This window comes from Haliaeetus albicilla, chromosome 3 (assembly GCF_947461875.1).
Source record: "Haliaeetus albicilla chromosome 3, bHalAlb1.1, whole genome shotgun sequence".
Classification (NCBI taxonomy): Eukaryota; Metazoa; Chordata; class Aves; order Accipitriformes; family Accipitridae; genus Haliaeetus; species Haliaeetus albicilla.
In genome coordinates this window covers 11,559,716-11,574,494 of record NC_091485.1, presented here as the reverse complement: position 1 = coordinate 11,574,494, position 14,779 = coordinate 11,559,716, and the positions used below count along the sequence as shown (strand labels likewise).

The 14,779-nt window shown below is 41.6% G+C and overlaps 1 protein-coding gene across 1 annotated transcript; it reads left to right on the top strand.

Annotated features, from left to right (window-relative positions):
• Positions 1-1,263: 1,263 nt before the first annotated feature.
• GALR1 (galanin receptor 1) lies at positions 1,264-13,211 on the top strand. Its single transcript, XM_069778579.1, has 3 exons — positions 1,264-1,988; positions 8,994-9,059; positions 12,477-13,211. Exons 1-3 carry the CDS (start codon positions 1,287-1,289, stop codon positions 12,792-12,794), a joined length of 1,086 nt encoding a protein of 361 aa, XP_069634680.1. The 5' UTR covers positions 1,264-1,286; the 3' UTR covers positions 12,795-13,211.
• Positions 13,212-14,779: the final 1,568 nt, after the last annotated feature.

The window sequence follows — 14,779 nt, the reverse complement described above, 5'->3', positions numbered from 1 at the left end:
CCGTCAAACCGCGGACCGCTAAAGAAGCAAACAAAAGGCTCGTCGCCTGCAGCAGCGCATCCCAGCAGTTCTCTGCTCGTCCCTTCGGCTCCCACGGGAAAACGGCTGGAAAACGGGAAAAAGCCGTCTCTCTCCCAGCCTGGACCTTCTTCAGCCGTGTGCCCGGCGTGCACCCTCTGTCACACGGGGATTTTTTAACAGCTGGCACTCAGGATCCCTAAGGGAAGAGGGATAAAGCACGACAGAACCAGCCGGAGCTCACCGGCGGGCAATTTGGAACCGACCGGGTCAGAACCCTCCGGCCAACCTGTCTCGTTTCACAAGGTCCGATGTGCCCGTGGGACTATTTCCACGAACTCGCCCCCACGTTCTGGAGGAAGTTTTGTCTTTCGCCCAGTTTGGCTTCTCAGAACCTCGCCTTTCGGCCCCGCTAAAACCTGCTTTGAGCGTCAAAAGCGGCCAGGCTTTCTTTTTTTTTTTTTTTTTTTTGACGAGTAACAGCCTTTTCTGCCACCTTTTATCCTGTGAGCTGCTGCGTATTAGGGGATGATGACTGAAAACCTGTGAACGAGGTGAAAACAGCGAGCGCGGGCGGTGTCGAGTCCGGACTAACTCTCGCTGCCGGCTACCTGTTGAGGTAGGTTTCCCGCAGGCGCTTAATTATTTCTGCCTCTCCGGGAGAGTTCATTTAAGCCGAGCTGGACCTTGGCTTCCAGCCGTGCTGGAAGACGCCACTTCTGAGCTTCCCTAGGAGAGAAGGCAAAAAAGCAAAAAGAAGTTTTCTGAGGCGGGGGCTTCCCTCCGCTCCCTCCCCGCGGCCCGCCCGGGAGGCAATGGCAAGCTAAACCGGGGAAAAAAAAAAAAAAAAAAGAAATAAAAAGAAAAAGGGGAAAAAAACCCCCTACCTCTCCTTCCCCACGAAGACATCCCCGGGGAGCTCAGTCTCCCGCAGCAGCAGGCGGCCGCCAGCGCGGGGGGGTGCGGAGGCTCCGCCGCTCCGCGGGGCGGCCCCGGCGTGGGGTTGCGCGGCCGCGGGCGGAGCGTCTCCGCCGGCCGGGAGGGGGGGGGGCGGCGGACCCGGCGGCCAAGCCGGGAGAAGAGCTCTGCTTGCCGGGGCTGGGGGGGGGCGGCCGCGTCCCCCTCCGCACCCCCTCCGCGCCCGGAGGCGCATCTTGCGCGGAGGCAGCCTCCTGCCTCCCTCCCCGGCGTGGGGGGTGGCCGCCCCTGGCTCACAGCGGTCTCCGTTTTCCACCCGCGGGAACTTCAGCCTGCGGGGAAGGGGGAGGATGGAGGCGTGGGAGTCCACGGTGGTACCCCTCAACCGGTCCCGAGCTGGGGTAGAGTCGCCCCGCGGGGAGTTCAACCTCTCCGGGTTGCCGGTGGCGGAGGGGAAGCCCCTCTTCGGCATCGGCATCGAGAACTTCATCACCTTGGTGGTCTTCGGCTTGATCTTCACCCTGGGGGTGCTGGGCAACTCGCTGGTGATCACGGTGCTGGCGAGGAGCAAGCCAGGCAAGCACCGCAGCACCACCAACATCTTCATCCTCAACCTGAGCATCGCCGACTTGGCCTACCTGCTCTTCTGCATCCCCTTCCAGTCCACGGTCTACGTGCTCCCCACCTGGGTGCTGGGCGCCTTCATCTGCAAGTTCATCCACTACTTCTTCACCGTCTCCATGCTGGTGAGCATCTTCACACTCTCGGCCATGTCCGTGGACCGCTACGTGGCCATCGTCCACTCCCGACGCTCCTCGGCCTTGCGCGTTTCCCGCAACGCGCTGCTGGGCGTGGGGCTCATCTGGGCGCTCTCCTTCGCCATGGCCTCCCCTGTGGCTCACCACCAGCACCTCTTCCACCGCGAGGCCAGCAACCAGACCTTTTGCTGGGAGCACTGGCCCAACCCGCGCCACAAGAAGGTCTACGTGGTTTGCACATTCGTCTTCGGATATCTGCTCCCGCTGCTGCTCATCTCCTTCTGCTATGCCAAGGTGGGGCAAAGCGGGTAGTGGGGAAGGGTATGTAAGAGGGATGGGGGGACGCGATGGTGGCAGGTGTCCACGAGCTGTGGGGCCGTCTGTGGGCATGTGGAGGGACGTGGCACTGTCGGGAGGACACGGGGCAGGGGTGAGTTTGTGGCCCAAAGGGAGAGGGCCGGTGTTATAGCCGAGGGATGGCTGGGGGGCACGTGTGTGTGTGTGGCACAGACAGGTCAGGACAGGGATTGCACAGGGTGGGGGGGGTCTGGCAGTTACTGGGGTCCCTCTGCCAGATTTCCTTGTTGCAAAGTGCTAAGAAGCCCCAGTGCTCTGCTGCTTTCTCTGTCAGCACAACTATCCTATTTTCTTGCAGTGCCGTATGAGGAGTTTAACTCAAATGAAGTACAACAAAGCAACAAGTTGGTCAGGCTTCAGGCAAAGAATTGCAGTTCTTTAAAATGCAGTGCACTTACAAATGACACAAACCCGGCCATTTGGTCTGATGCAGTTAACGTGTTAAGAGCAAAACCAGTGCATCACGCTGCCTGGTCCCTGTGAGCCCTCTCTTGCCCCGGTTATGAGAGATTTACCTCCGACTCCAGCAAGGGCAGGTGGTGCTAGGGAGCAGTGCATGAGGACCCAGGGAGGAAAAAGCAATAAGTAAGGGTGCCTGAATAAGTGCATTTAAGGACTTTTCTGCTCAGGCAAACTGTCGCATTTTTCTGTGAATATTAATTGCGGCCTTTGGCGTAGGGTCCACTGTTTGCTGCTGGACAGGATCTGGAGCACCGGCTGCTACCTGCTGAGTTAGGCAGAGATCCTCCTGTTTCTGTGCCAGCAACCTTCAGTAGCAGGATTTCTCCTTAGGCAGTAATTAACATTTGAGATGATAGGTCTGCTCTTGCATATAAGGACTGCTTCAAGTGTTGAGAAGTCAGTTCTTTAATTGGCAAGTTCAATAGATGTAATTAAAGTATTTAATTTGAACAAATAATTTTATGTTCTGTTCAGTTTTGTATGCATTTTACAGCAACTTAATTGTGATGTGCAAATTAAGGCTAGAATGGCATTCAACTCTGCTAAAACCAACTTACGTAGAACTCAAAGGATAACATTTCTAAATTACTGTTTGTAATGAAACAAGTCTGACCTGGCAAAAGGTGAAGAAATACATATTTTCATGCATAAACTGAGTTCTGTTTTCCCTGGGTGAATACACCAGTGTTTCATCTACAGTGGTGAATATGACGGAGCTGTGTGAAACTTGCGGCAGCCATAGATCATCAGAGTTTTAAGAAAATATTACATATTTCAGGGACAATGTTACAGAATGTGTGCGGAGGGAGCTTTTCAGCTATTAAGAATTCTTATATTTTTCAAAGCCAAAGCATCTTCAGTTTCAGTGTAAAGTACCAGCCTTCAAAGTCTAATTATATGAGAAAAGACTGAAAACAAGTCCTTCAAAATTACCACAGTCCTGCATAGTGTAGGGGGGAAAAAGGGGGAAATATGCTTAAACAAAGTATAAGCATAGTAAATACAACGCACCACATTGTTACAAAGCACCACTACAGAAGTAGATCTCTCAATATTAGTATGAATATGTAGTTAAAAAAAAAAGCACAAAAAAACCCAAACCAACAAAGCAACCCTATGTGAAAGGCATGTCCAGAACAAGTTCATAAAATCAAGGCTACTCGAAGTTACACCTAACATCTTGTGCTTAAATTATTGCCAGCCTAGGATCTCACCCTTGCTTGGTGATGTGTTTTGAGCCTGTGTGTGTGGTCCTGCTTGCCATGGTGTCAGGCTGGAAGATCCAACCTGAAGGGATGAGTTTTAGGAGATACCTAGGAGGTACCTGGTATTCCCATCAGTGTCAATGAAGCTGAAAAATGCCGTGACTTGTACAAGGCCATTGGAGGTATTTGTACCCTGCAGCCTAAAAGCTCATTCCTGCCCTCATTACGAGCCACTGGCAAATCTCCAACTGCAATATTTTGGCACGTGGGGCAGGGTGAGGGAGAAATGAAGGGTGATAGTAGTTGAAAATCGGAGCTGGAGCTTTAGATTTGTCAAAGCCATTGCTACTCTCACAGGTCTCAAGCAAAGTGGTCACTGCGAGCTGTTATCAATGTCACTAAAGTACTATGAAGTTACAAGTTTTTTGGCTTCTGAATGCACGCAGAGTTAGAGGATTGCTGCTGTGTAATAGCCTCAGAAGTATTACAAAACTAAATGCATTCATTTCTTACGGACTTCACTGGTTTTCATGAACTGCGGATCAGCTAAATAATGCAATCTTCTGATACAGTATATTAAGACAAAGGAGACTCATTTCTCTATTTGAATATATTGCCTTTTCTAGACTCCTTTAAGGCAGTCTGTTTTTTTTTATAAGCAAATTGCAACTGAACTTTCGGTTTTGAACATCTCATTTTTTAGGCACTCTAATAGGGAGCCGGGTTCTTTCTCTCTCTCACTCTCTTAAATATGTTAGGAGAGATTTGTATTTTCCCCAGTGGATAGCAATACTGTTACAACTTATGGAAGTGCTGAAATAACGTGAGGTATTTGAAAACAGTGTCCTCCCACAAAATCAGAACTGGAAATCTCACGTGATGTGTTCTCAAGGCAGGGATTTATGAGATTGTGGTCTGTGTCATGTGTGAAGAGCTACCTGTTTCCTCTCTCCCACAAATAACTTTTGTTCAATTTCAACCAAATTTGATAAAGGAGTGAAAATATCAGGAGCAATTATATTTCCCTGGTTTTGTGAAAACAGGAGTCAAGGAAGAACGTGTAGAATCTCTGTCATCCTCTCTCCTTTAAGGAGAGCCAGTCTGCACTCAGCTGTTATACATCAGACAAGCCACAGGGGGAAGAGGTCTTATGTAGCGTCTACTCATGGAGGAGACATATCTTTTTGGGAACACACATCTTTTGGGGAACACACAGTCAAGAAACCACAAATCCACAGGAAACCAGCTTTTGTTGGCTCACAGAACTACTCTTGAAAGGAGCTTACTACTCCAACCAGAGGGACAGTGATTAGATAGTTATTAGTTGAGTTACAGCACTGCGTACAAGTAGACAGCCTGTATTCTTATTTTTTTACCGCTTATTGTATTACTTGCCATATTTTTTTAATGCTGACTTTTTGTATGTGTTTTGTAACACTGCCACAATGTTTGCTCACTAGTATGTTCTTAAAGGGCAAAGTGATAAATGATTCCTAGGGAGCTTCTAAAAATTGACATCTGCCAGGGTAGTGCAATGTGACAGCTGATTTTAGGTGCCTCTGCTTTTGAGTACCCAGTTAATGAGGATTCAGTCCTTGCAAGTCAGAGCTCCTTCGATCAAACCTGTAGGCTGGACACCTAAAATCATTGGCAAATTTTTCCTTTTATAGATGTTATAATGTTAAAAGCTTTTTTTTAAAAAAAATATTTCTTGCCTTAAGAAAGTTTCCATTATTATCTATCATTCTAAACATTCTGAATTCATGGAAGTCATGTGTGATTTAAAGACTTTGTTAAAAGTAAGCCATAAAAAGTAAGAGCCTCAACATAAAACACAAGCTCATATGGTTCTTGGCTTAAGATATTATATCTTAAATTTTGCTGACCAGCAAGGGAAAACTTTATTAAACTACACTCAAAAGAAAAAATAAAGGCTATGACACATTAGCAACACACTATTAAACGAAAGAGGGTGAAGGATCTGTTATGACAATAGAAGCAGCAGCATTACTTTAAAAAATGGATTGCGGGCAATGGCACTCGAATTTAAATCAGGTTCATACTATAAAATATGGTTCAGAATGTAATGCTCACATTATGACTCTGTTAAACAAACAGTTCATTCTTATTAGATAATGACCTTGGGCAGGTGTTCCTGCTGCATGATTTTCGATGGCTGATAATGAAGGTGTAGTCAGTGGAAGGATGATACACAGCCAGGCAGGAAATATGCTCTGCAACAGTGTAGACTTTAAACTTTTACACTGTTTGGTAGACTTGTGTGAATAGGCAGAGACAGTTTAAGCTATTTTTCTCTCTCTTGCTTATAGGAAAACCCCCTTTCTCTATTTGGTTATAGTCCCTCAGCCTGGGCTCTCAAACCATCTTGAATGCAGTCCCTGAAACAACTGGGGAAACAAAATAAAACAAACAAACAAAAAAAGGATATTCTGTAGGCAAAATCCAGGGCCTCCCAAATGCCACCAGCGGTAGTCGTGGTAGTACAGTTTGGAGCAGACTGGAACTTCTTATACTTCTATGATCCTACAAGTCTCCTTGACACCCTCTTTCACAACAACATAACTTTCTTCCCACAGCACCCCACCCTCATCTCCAGAAAACAGGAAAGCTATTTCTTCCCTGAGAGCCAGATAAGATCTTTGATTGACAGGTACATGAAAGCTGGAGTTAGAAAAGTTCCATGTAAAGAGTTAATTTTTCCACAGAGCTGAATTTTTTAAAAATGTAAGACCTTATGAGAACAGGTTGTGACCTATTTTTTAGAAAGGTGGGTATTTCATTCCATGAGTTAAAAATGCACGTGCAAATATATCAGTGGACATTTTGAAATACTTTCTTTACAGAAATAACCTAAGATAAATTAAGAGGCACATGTAGAATTATTATTCATTCAGGTGAAGTGACAGTGGCTGTTAGAAGAACAATTGATTATTCATTGGCCCAGAGAAGAGATAATTTGAACAGGGCAGTGAGGAGAGATGTCTTTGAATTGCCTTGTAGTGTTTGTGCATAAACATGGCTCTTAATATCCCTCCATGGTGTTCTGCGTAGGTCTCTGAGTGCTGTTCCACTGCTGTTGATAGGTAATTAAATTCTGCCTATTTCTCTTGCTGCTGGTTTGCATACCATCTGGTACACTACCACGTAGAGCCAGCACATTTTCACTGCAGAGACTTATTTTGTGAAGTACGTATATGACCTGAAAGAGGGGAAGTTGAGAAGCATTCATTGGAAGGTTATAATCTAAATCTTCGATAAAACCCTCCACCCCCCCTCACCCTCTCAGCCCCCCCCCCAAATATCCAGTTTCACAGTTCTGTCTACTGCATTTTCTTTGGACTGGAGAGAGATACAATGCAAAAATTTGTGCTAAAAATTTCAGAAAAAAATGTTTGTAACTTTAAAAGAAGATTTTGCATTTGATTTCTGGGAAGAGTTTATCTGACTTTGGTTTGGGGCTGAGGGAAAATCACAGTACTGTACAGTCTCTGGGTAGCAGAGTGATGGGAAGTGAACTTCACTGTATTTCTCCCATGCTCTTTTTTGGTTTTACATTTTTCACCCATGGACTAAGCAATACACTTGTTTTGTACACAGTGAATAAAGAGTGTGTGAGCCAGAGGGTCATCAAACTGGTCTTCTGCTCGACCTCAGGGGCTCTTCTGTCCTTTCCTTCTGGTCTGCTTCTTCCTGGAGAAGAAGGGCTGAAGCCAAAACAGGACCTTCTCAGACAAAACCCATTTGTTTTTCTCCTGCCTTTGCAGAGCTCAGGTTAACCTTGGTAGCAGCCTGACTAATCTTTCAGAATAGGGAATGCATGCAGCACTGAGCCGTTCACGCACAAACATGTTGGTGCACAGATAAGCACAAATGAACTACACTTCCAATGTTAAGTGGTTACAAGTAATTTTTGGTTTTATAGTTGGTTGTGGTTCACTAGTAGCTAAGAGTAGATACTTACAAAGTGGAACCCACTGATGAGCTATGGTTATTCACAAATACCATCTTATTCCTTTTAATTCGTTATGTATGTTTCTAACTTCGCCAAAGTGGGATCAAGTCTATAGGTCATCTTGTCTGGTGTCTGTCCTGGTAGTGGTTAGCTGTGCATCCCAAAGAAAACAGAGAAAACATCCCTAGATTGTATAAGAGAATTTGAATTTATACCCTTTTCCCCCCTCAAGAAGTATCCTTATAAGCCCTAAAATTTAGTATTATATTCCTTAAAAAAAACCCTTTTAATGCTGGATGATCTTACCTATTAAATTGTTCCCAGTTCATCTTAGAGCTCTGTAAAGTGCAACCTAACATTGTCATCATCATAACTGAGCTCTAAATCTGACAATCTCTAAAAAATTCCTCTTACCATATTTTAATTAAACCCTTGAATTTAATTAAGCACGTCCTTTTTTTAATTCTGTATGGTTTACAACTTGTTAAACACATTCAGCTGAAGAGCATATTCCCTGCCCTCCATGCCTACAAATCATGCTATATGAATATGTTAGATTCAGTTAAAAATGACTGCAGATAAAGTAGGGCATGCACCTCTACGCATCCACTATCCAAAAATCTTATGTGTAAATCATTATGTTAAAATTTGGACCCTGCTCTTGGATGATGAGCCTTTTTGAGATGTATTTTAAAAAGTTACTTATGAAATGTACATGACAAGTATCATCAAACTGTTGATAAAGGTCATGCCTCATGTGAGATACGTTTTAGTATAAATTATTTTTGAAAGCCTAAGCTTCTTTCAAGGATCAAATAGCGCCAGCATCCTGATTATATTAACCAAACATCCATCTGAAGAAAGCAAATTATGCAGGTGACTCAGAAAAGCTCTGACTCAAAACACACACTTTTTATGTTACATGCAGTAAAGGTCATTCTAAATTAACAAGCATTGAGATTTTTATGGAAGAAGAATGATTGCTAATTCTAGATGCATGATAGGTTTCCATTTGTTGCCTTGTTCATTTCTAATATGTATTTGTTATGTAATACATCTGAAATTTTATGTAAGAATTCAGTTGTGGTCTGCTTCATATTTGTTGATTTACACAGATGAAGAATCTGTTGATTTACACAGATGAAAAATCCTTTGGATTTTATACTGTGCACTTTTGAAATGTGTAAATTGCATCCGTAATGTTTGTAAGCAACTCATGCAGTACTGGAGAGCATAGTCTCAAATATATGGGTTCAAATTTTAGAAAATGGTGAAATACAAGGTGCAAATTAATCTTTTCAGGTTCTTAATCATCTGCATAAGAAGTTGAGAAACATGTCAAAGAAGTCAGAAGCATCCAAGAAAAAGGTAGGTTGCTTTCATTAACCATATGTATTTGTCTATATTTTAGTTTTATGGCTAAGCTAATTTGGTATTATATTGCTTGTTGCCAAAGATGTAATGGAGAGAAGAAATTGAAATGAAGTATTTAATGATGTATTCAGTGTCTCTCTGAACTTAGCAGGATTGGAATCTTTTCTGATCCAAGTTTTCCACCGCAGTGCATTAAGCCATAACCTGAGATCCCCATATTTTGAACTTCAGAGCATCTGAAATGTAGACATGGAGACATAACCTGTCTCTAATATTAAATGGGGTTTTTTGCTTCACAGGCATTTTTCCCTAACTTGTAAATCTGTTTTTGTTTTTTTTTTAACTAGCTGAATTTTTTAATGTTTTATGAAGAATTCCTAGGTTATATGATAAGACTTTAAAGTGAGGTTTATTGTGCTTACTGATAGGAGTCTTAATGATTCTGCAATTCTTCTATTGATTTTCCACAAAAAGTTTTTTTCTCTTATGTTCAAGACTTAAGTTGTATACTGATTACAAGTAGAATCGTGAAAGGTCTTTAAAGCAGAATATAAGCTTTGAGATTTAGAACAATATTTCAAAGATGTGTTTATATATTGAATTTGTCAGTTAATATAATATGGTTCTGATTTTTGAGCAGATTTGACCACAGTAATCATTTGACTAACTTCTCAGTTTATGAATGTGGAGTTAGGAAAAACCCTTAGGCTATAGCTCTTCATTTGATCTGATCACAATTACCATATGGGCATGCAGACTGTCTGCAGTGTAAATGAGATATACATGGGCTCAACAGGCAATAAGTTATCTCTTATTTACGCATTCTCTATTTTTTTGAAAAATATCCTAGTCAATAGATTTTAATTCCTCGAATTAAAAGCATTACGACCCTGATTCCGTAAAATACTTAACGTATATACTTTTGCACTTAATGTCATCAAGGCTAAAGGTGTATTTTTCAAAGACCATCCCTACTCTCATCTGAATTATTCTCAAATTGAAATATCTGTGCATTTCCTCTAAATATTAGCACTTAAAAATTGCAATTAAAAACCAGATCTGGCTAGGAACTGGCTTTCATAGCTTCAGGGAAAAGCATTACAGATAGGCCCAAGACTGCTTGGATGTATCAGGGTTCAGTAACCAAAGGCGGGGGGAGGAAGCAGCACAAAACTTATTTTTGCCTTAGAAAATAAGTTTCTGATCCTAAGGCCTCATTCGTGTTTTTCAAAGCAACTCTTTTCACTAGTGTCCTGTCTCTCTCTGGTTACTGTATCTTTCTTTTTTTCCTTCTACTGTTTTGTTAAGAATGCATTTCAGGCTTAATTATACATTTCTAGCTTTATTCAAACCTTTATGAAAATTTCAGTAGTAGAATCTTAGAATTAATTTGCTATACGTGTGGAAAAAAGTTAATGAAAAATATGATTGTGCCTAAATGTTATTTTTCATGCTTTTTGGTCACAAAGCATCAATATTAACATCATGTATTTCAGGTGGGTTTTATTTGCTAATGAGAAACCCTAAGCAAGCTCCCATTAGGTAAACAAGAGCTGCCCTTTAGTGTTACCTTGGTTGCAAGGCGTAGTGGTGATTTTGGAAAGGTAAACTCTGAAGTTAGGCTTGGGAGGAATAATGGGATAAAACAGATGTTGTGAGGTTTCCTAATGCAAAATTACTTATTCTGCAGATATGAAATACCTGAAGTAAAATAGTTACAAGAGACACGGTGTCAACCTCTGCTTTCAGGTGCATGTGTACGGTCCACTGAAAGTCAGTGATTTTCCTGGTGGTTTTTTTTTTTTAGAATTTGAACAAACTGAAGTAATATACTTCTTTTGAAGTAATTGTGCATGTGGTATCCAGACAATCTGTTTTCAGTTGGAATGTTAACACCTTGAAGGAATTGGAGAATGAACTGCTCTTAATTTGTACTTCCTTGTTGGTACATATTCTCCTGATGAGACCTGAAAGAGAAAATATTTGTGTGGCTATTTGTTAGTGGCAAAAACTCCACAGGGCTAAATAGAGGAACTGTGTGTGAAAACAGATCAATCCTTGACACTAAACAAATTATACGTACTACAGATATAATGTACTTTGGTTTCTGTTGTGAGATTTTTCTAACCAACAACAGTATCTGTCATAAGTTATTTTGGCCTGTTGCCGCAGAAATCAAACTTTTTTCTTCTGTAAGTTTCTATAAGTTAAATCACATTGTGATTAGGTAGGTCAGTCTGAATTATTACTGAGCATTAATCAATTCAAGAAGTATAGACCAAGTTCAATAAGCTAGCAAAAAGTCTAGATATTCTCTGTGCTGCAGTATTTATCACTCTGTGGCCACTGGGTTAGTTTTGCCTGTGAAGAAGAGCCTAAGTTATGTGAAAAATTATGTTGTGAAGTGTTAAGATAGTAATTATAATGGTCCATAACATAATATGCTTTGGAATTAATATTAGGCTTTTATTGGGAGAATGATTTAGTTGAAAGAGGTAGTTGTTAGAGGAGTAGATATTAGTTGAGCAACTGCGAAGCACTAACTGCTGTTTCTGAAGTGGAAGCTAAAGAAAACATTGACAGTCAAACTCCCCTGTGCCCTGGGAGAATACCTTCAGCGCCTGAAAGGTCTGTACTGACTGATACTGTGGCTGTCTGGATGGATCTAATCAACTTGATGGCCCTTCCTCTCATAAATAACAGAAGTGGAGTCAGGAGACAGCACTGAGGATATTTTGTGTTCCATTTTTCTGAATTCAGTATTTGGTGGTGAGCTTTGATTTCCAGGCTTGTTTTGACAATGCGCAATCACCGGAAATTTCAAGCTCCTTACTTTTCTCTTTTTTTCCCTAGTTGTATCCCAGAACGTTGTTGTATGACTCCCCCTGTGGGAATTTTACGTTAAAGGAGAGACTTTCAAAAAAGCCCCTGCTCCTTTTGTAGACACTGGAGCAAAGTTTTTGTCTGACTGCTCTAAGCTCTTCCACTAGCTGCCTTCATGTATAATAGATCTTTCTTGAAATTTTGTCAGCAATCCATAAAATACAGATCATTAGATCTGGATGAGATTTCCCAAAGGCCCGTGTTATCATTATTTTACATCAAGCTTATGTCCGCCTCAGAAAAGGCTAGGCTTTTGTGTAGGGAATCCGGAACATCATTTTTACCTTCGAGGAGAGTCATACATTTGCCTTTTACTGTGGTATTTTCAAGGCTAAAGTTCTCCTTGCAGTAGTTCACTATGCAAAATAAAGCCCATATAGGTAATGGAGTAAAATCAGTAATAAATATTCCAAAGTGTGATCTCTCTCAGTATACCTTTTTCCCCCCCAAATAATGGTTTTGAAGCAGGTTTAAAACTTATTCTTCAAGTGCTCACCAGACATCTGTGTTTTCCTTTCCCTGTCTCAGACAGCACAGACTGTGTTGGTGGTGGTAGTGGTTTTTGGCATCTCCTGGCTGCCGCATCACGTGATTCATCTCTGGGCTGCATTTGGAGTTTTCCCACTGACTCAAGCCTCCTTTCTCTTCAGAGTCACTGCACACTGCCTGGCTTACAGCAATTCCTCTGTGAACCCAATTATATACGCATTTCTCTCTGAAAATTTTAGGAAAGCCTACAAACAAGTCTTCAAATGCCAGATAGGTAACGAGTCACCTCTGAATGATGCTAAGGAAAATAAAAGTCGGATAGATACACCGCCATCTACCAACTGTACACACGTGTGAACTTTTCGAAGTCCTGTATGTTGGCTCTTCGTTTGCGTGAACTAAACACCTAGAAAACAAAGCACAATGAGCTTTATCCTGGGTTTATTTCGATAAAGCTAGTTGGTATTTAATGTACTGAAGTTGCAATTGTAGCAAAAGTTTGTGAAACTTTATGAAAGAAAACTGGCCTGATCCTTTGGATCTTAGATAGCTTTGTCAAATGAAGCTCTTGGACCTTTAAAAGATGCTTGAGAAAAAAATGTTGGAGGTGATATGTCTGTATTCTTACTCGCTAAGCATACGGTTTGTAAATGTTCAAATATACAAGAAGTGAATGTTGATATGGACAAGTAACTTTTTGACATCTTACTCTATAGAAGTGAAGAGATGGCTAAATTTTCTGTCTTACAGAAAATAAATACCATACTACTATGATTTCAGAAAGGAAAACTTTTGTTCTCTCTTCAGATTGTTTTGACAATGCCTTCTCTCTTTTTAAAGTAAAGATGGGCTCTGATTTGGAGTTGAAATAACCCTTGTACAACTTGAGGCAATTGCTTTAGAGAGGAAATGCTAATTTTACCCGTTTATCTGTCTTTTTAGTGTGACATACTGAGTAATGATGGATGTTTTTCCACTTCATATGCTTGCCTTACTGTATACACAGAACTTTTGTCTACGCTTTTGTCTATAAAGTTTTGTTTATGGCCTGTATGTAGTTGTACCAAAATGAGGATTTGTGTCTATGAGGGAAGCTTTTCTTCATGTGTTGCATGTGCATGTGTGTGTATGTTTTGTTAACTTTATAGACTTTGAGATGGAGATACAGTTTTAAATGTGCAATATATACATATGTTTTAAAATATTATGTTCCATAAAGTAACTCTGGGCAATGCTTAAGCGTTTAAAAATAGCGTTCCCTTAAAAGTTGTAGGAAGGGCTTGATACCATGTAGCTCTAAATTGGAAAAATTCAGGAGGATGCATTTAAATCAATACAAAATATATAAATTAAATGGTCCAATTCTTCAAATTCTTAAATAAGATAATTAGTTTCAGGAATTTTATAAAAGTACTTAATATGTCTGTAAGTGGTAAACCACTAAAGAAATAGCAGAAGGGCACTCAGTCCTTTGAGAACATTATTGTTAGCTGGAGCAAGATATGCTTTTACCTTTTTTATTAATGACCCATAGACTCATAGAGTAAATTAAGTAGAAGGAACCCCCGGACATCCTCTCAAGGCAGGGCTACCCTCAGAGTTTGATCAGTTCCTTGTCTAGGCAAGTTTTGAAAATTTCTAAGGATGGCAATTGAACAGTTTTCTTGCGGCAACCTGTGCCAGTACCTAATCACCCTCACTAAAATATTTTTTCTATTTTTTCTTATCCCCAGCTGGGATTTCCCTTGATGTAGCTCGTGACCGTTGCCTTCTGTCCTTTTGCTGTGTACTTAAGTCTTCTCTCTAACATGTAATTTAAGACGGCAATTAAATGTCCCCCTAGCCTTCTCTTCTGAAACAATGCATCACTCCCCGTCTCTCCTCATCTGTTGTGCTCCAGCTCTCTGGCCGAATTAGCGGCCTTCCACTGGCCTTTCTCCAGCGTATCCATCCCTCTCATGAACCAGCATGTTCAAAACTGAACAGTGTGTTCCAGATGTGGCCTCATGAGCACTGAGTAGACAAATCGCTTGCCTTGACCCGTTGGCTGATTCTTGCTGATACAGCCCAGTACTACAGTAATTTATTGCTGCAAGGGTACACTGCTGACTCACATTTAATTTCTGCTTTACAAATTCTCTCGTGTCCTTTTCTGCAGAACTGCACTGAGTCCCAGTCCAAGTTTCGGGACTTTGCTTTTGGCTTTGTTGAACTTCATGCATTTGATAGCTGTTACTTCCATTCTTCTGGCTTATCAAGGGCCTTCTGAAAGGTAACCCTGCTCTCCAGCTTATCTACCACTTCCCTGGGTTTGGTATCATGTGCAAACTTGCTGAGAGAGT

Excerpts from the sequence above, each read along its gene's own strand:
- GALR1 (XM_069778579.1), top strand. The coding sequence starts at position 1,287 with ATGGAGGCGTGGGAGTCCACGGTGGTACCCCTCAACCGGTCCCGAGCT. Across the intron at positions 1,989-8,993 it reads TCTCCTTCTGCTATGCCAAG|GTTCTTAATCATCTGCATAA; the intron begins GTGGGGCAAAGC and ends TAATCTTTTCAG. Across the intron at positions 9,060-12,476 it reads CAGAAGCATCCAAGAAAAAG|ACAGCACAGACTGTGTTGGT; the intron begins GTAGGTTGCTTT and ends TCCCTGTCTCAG.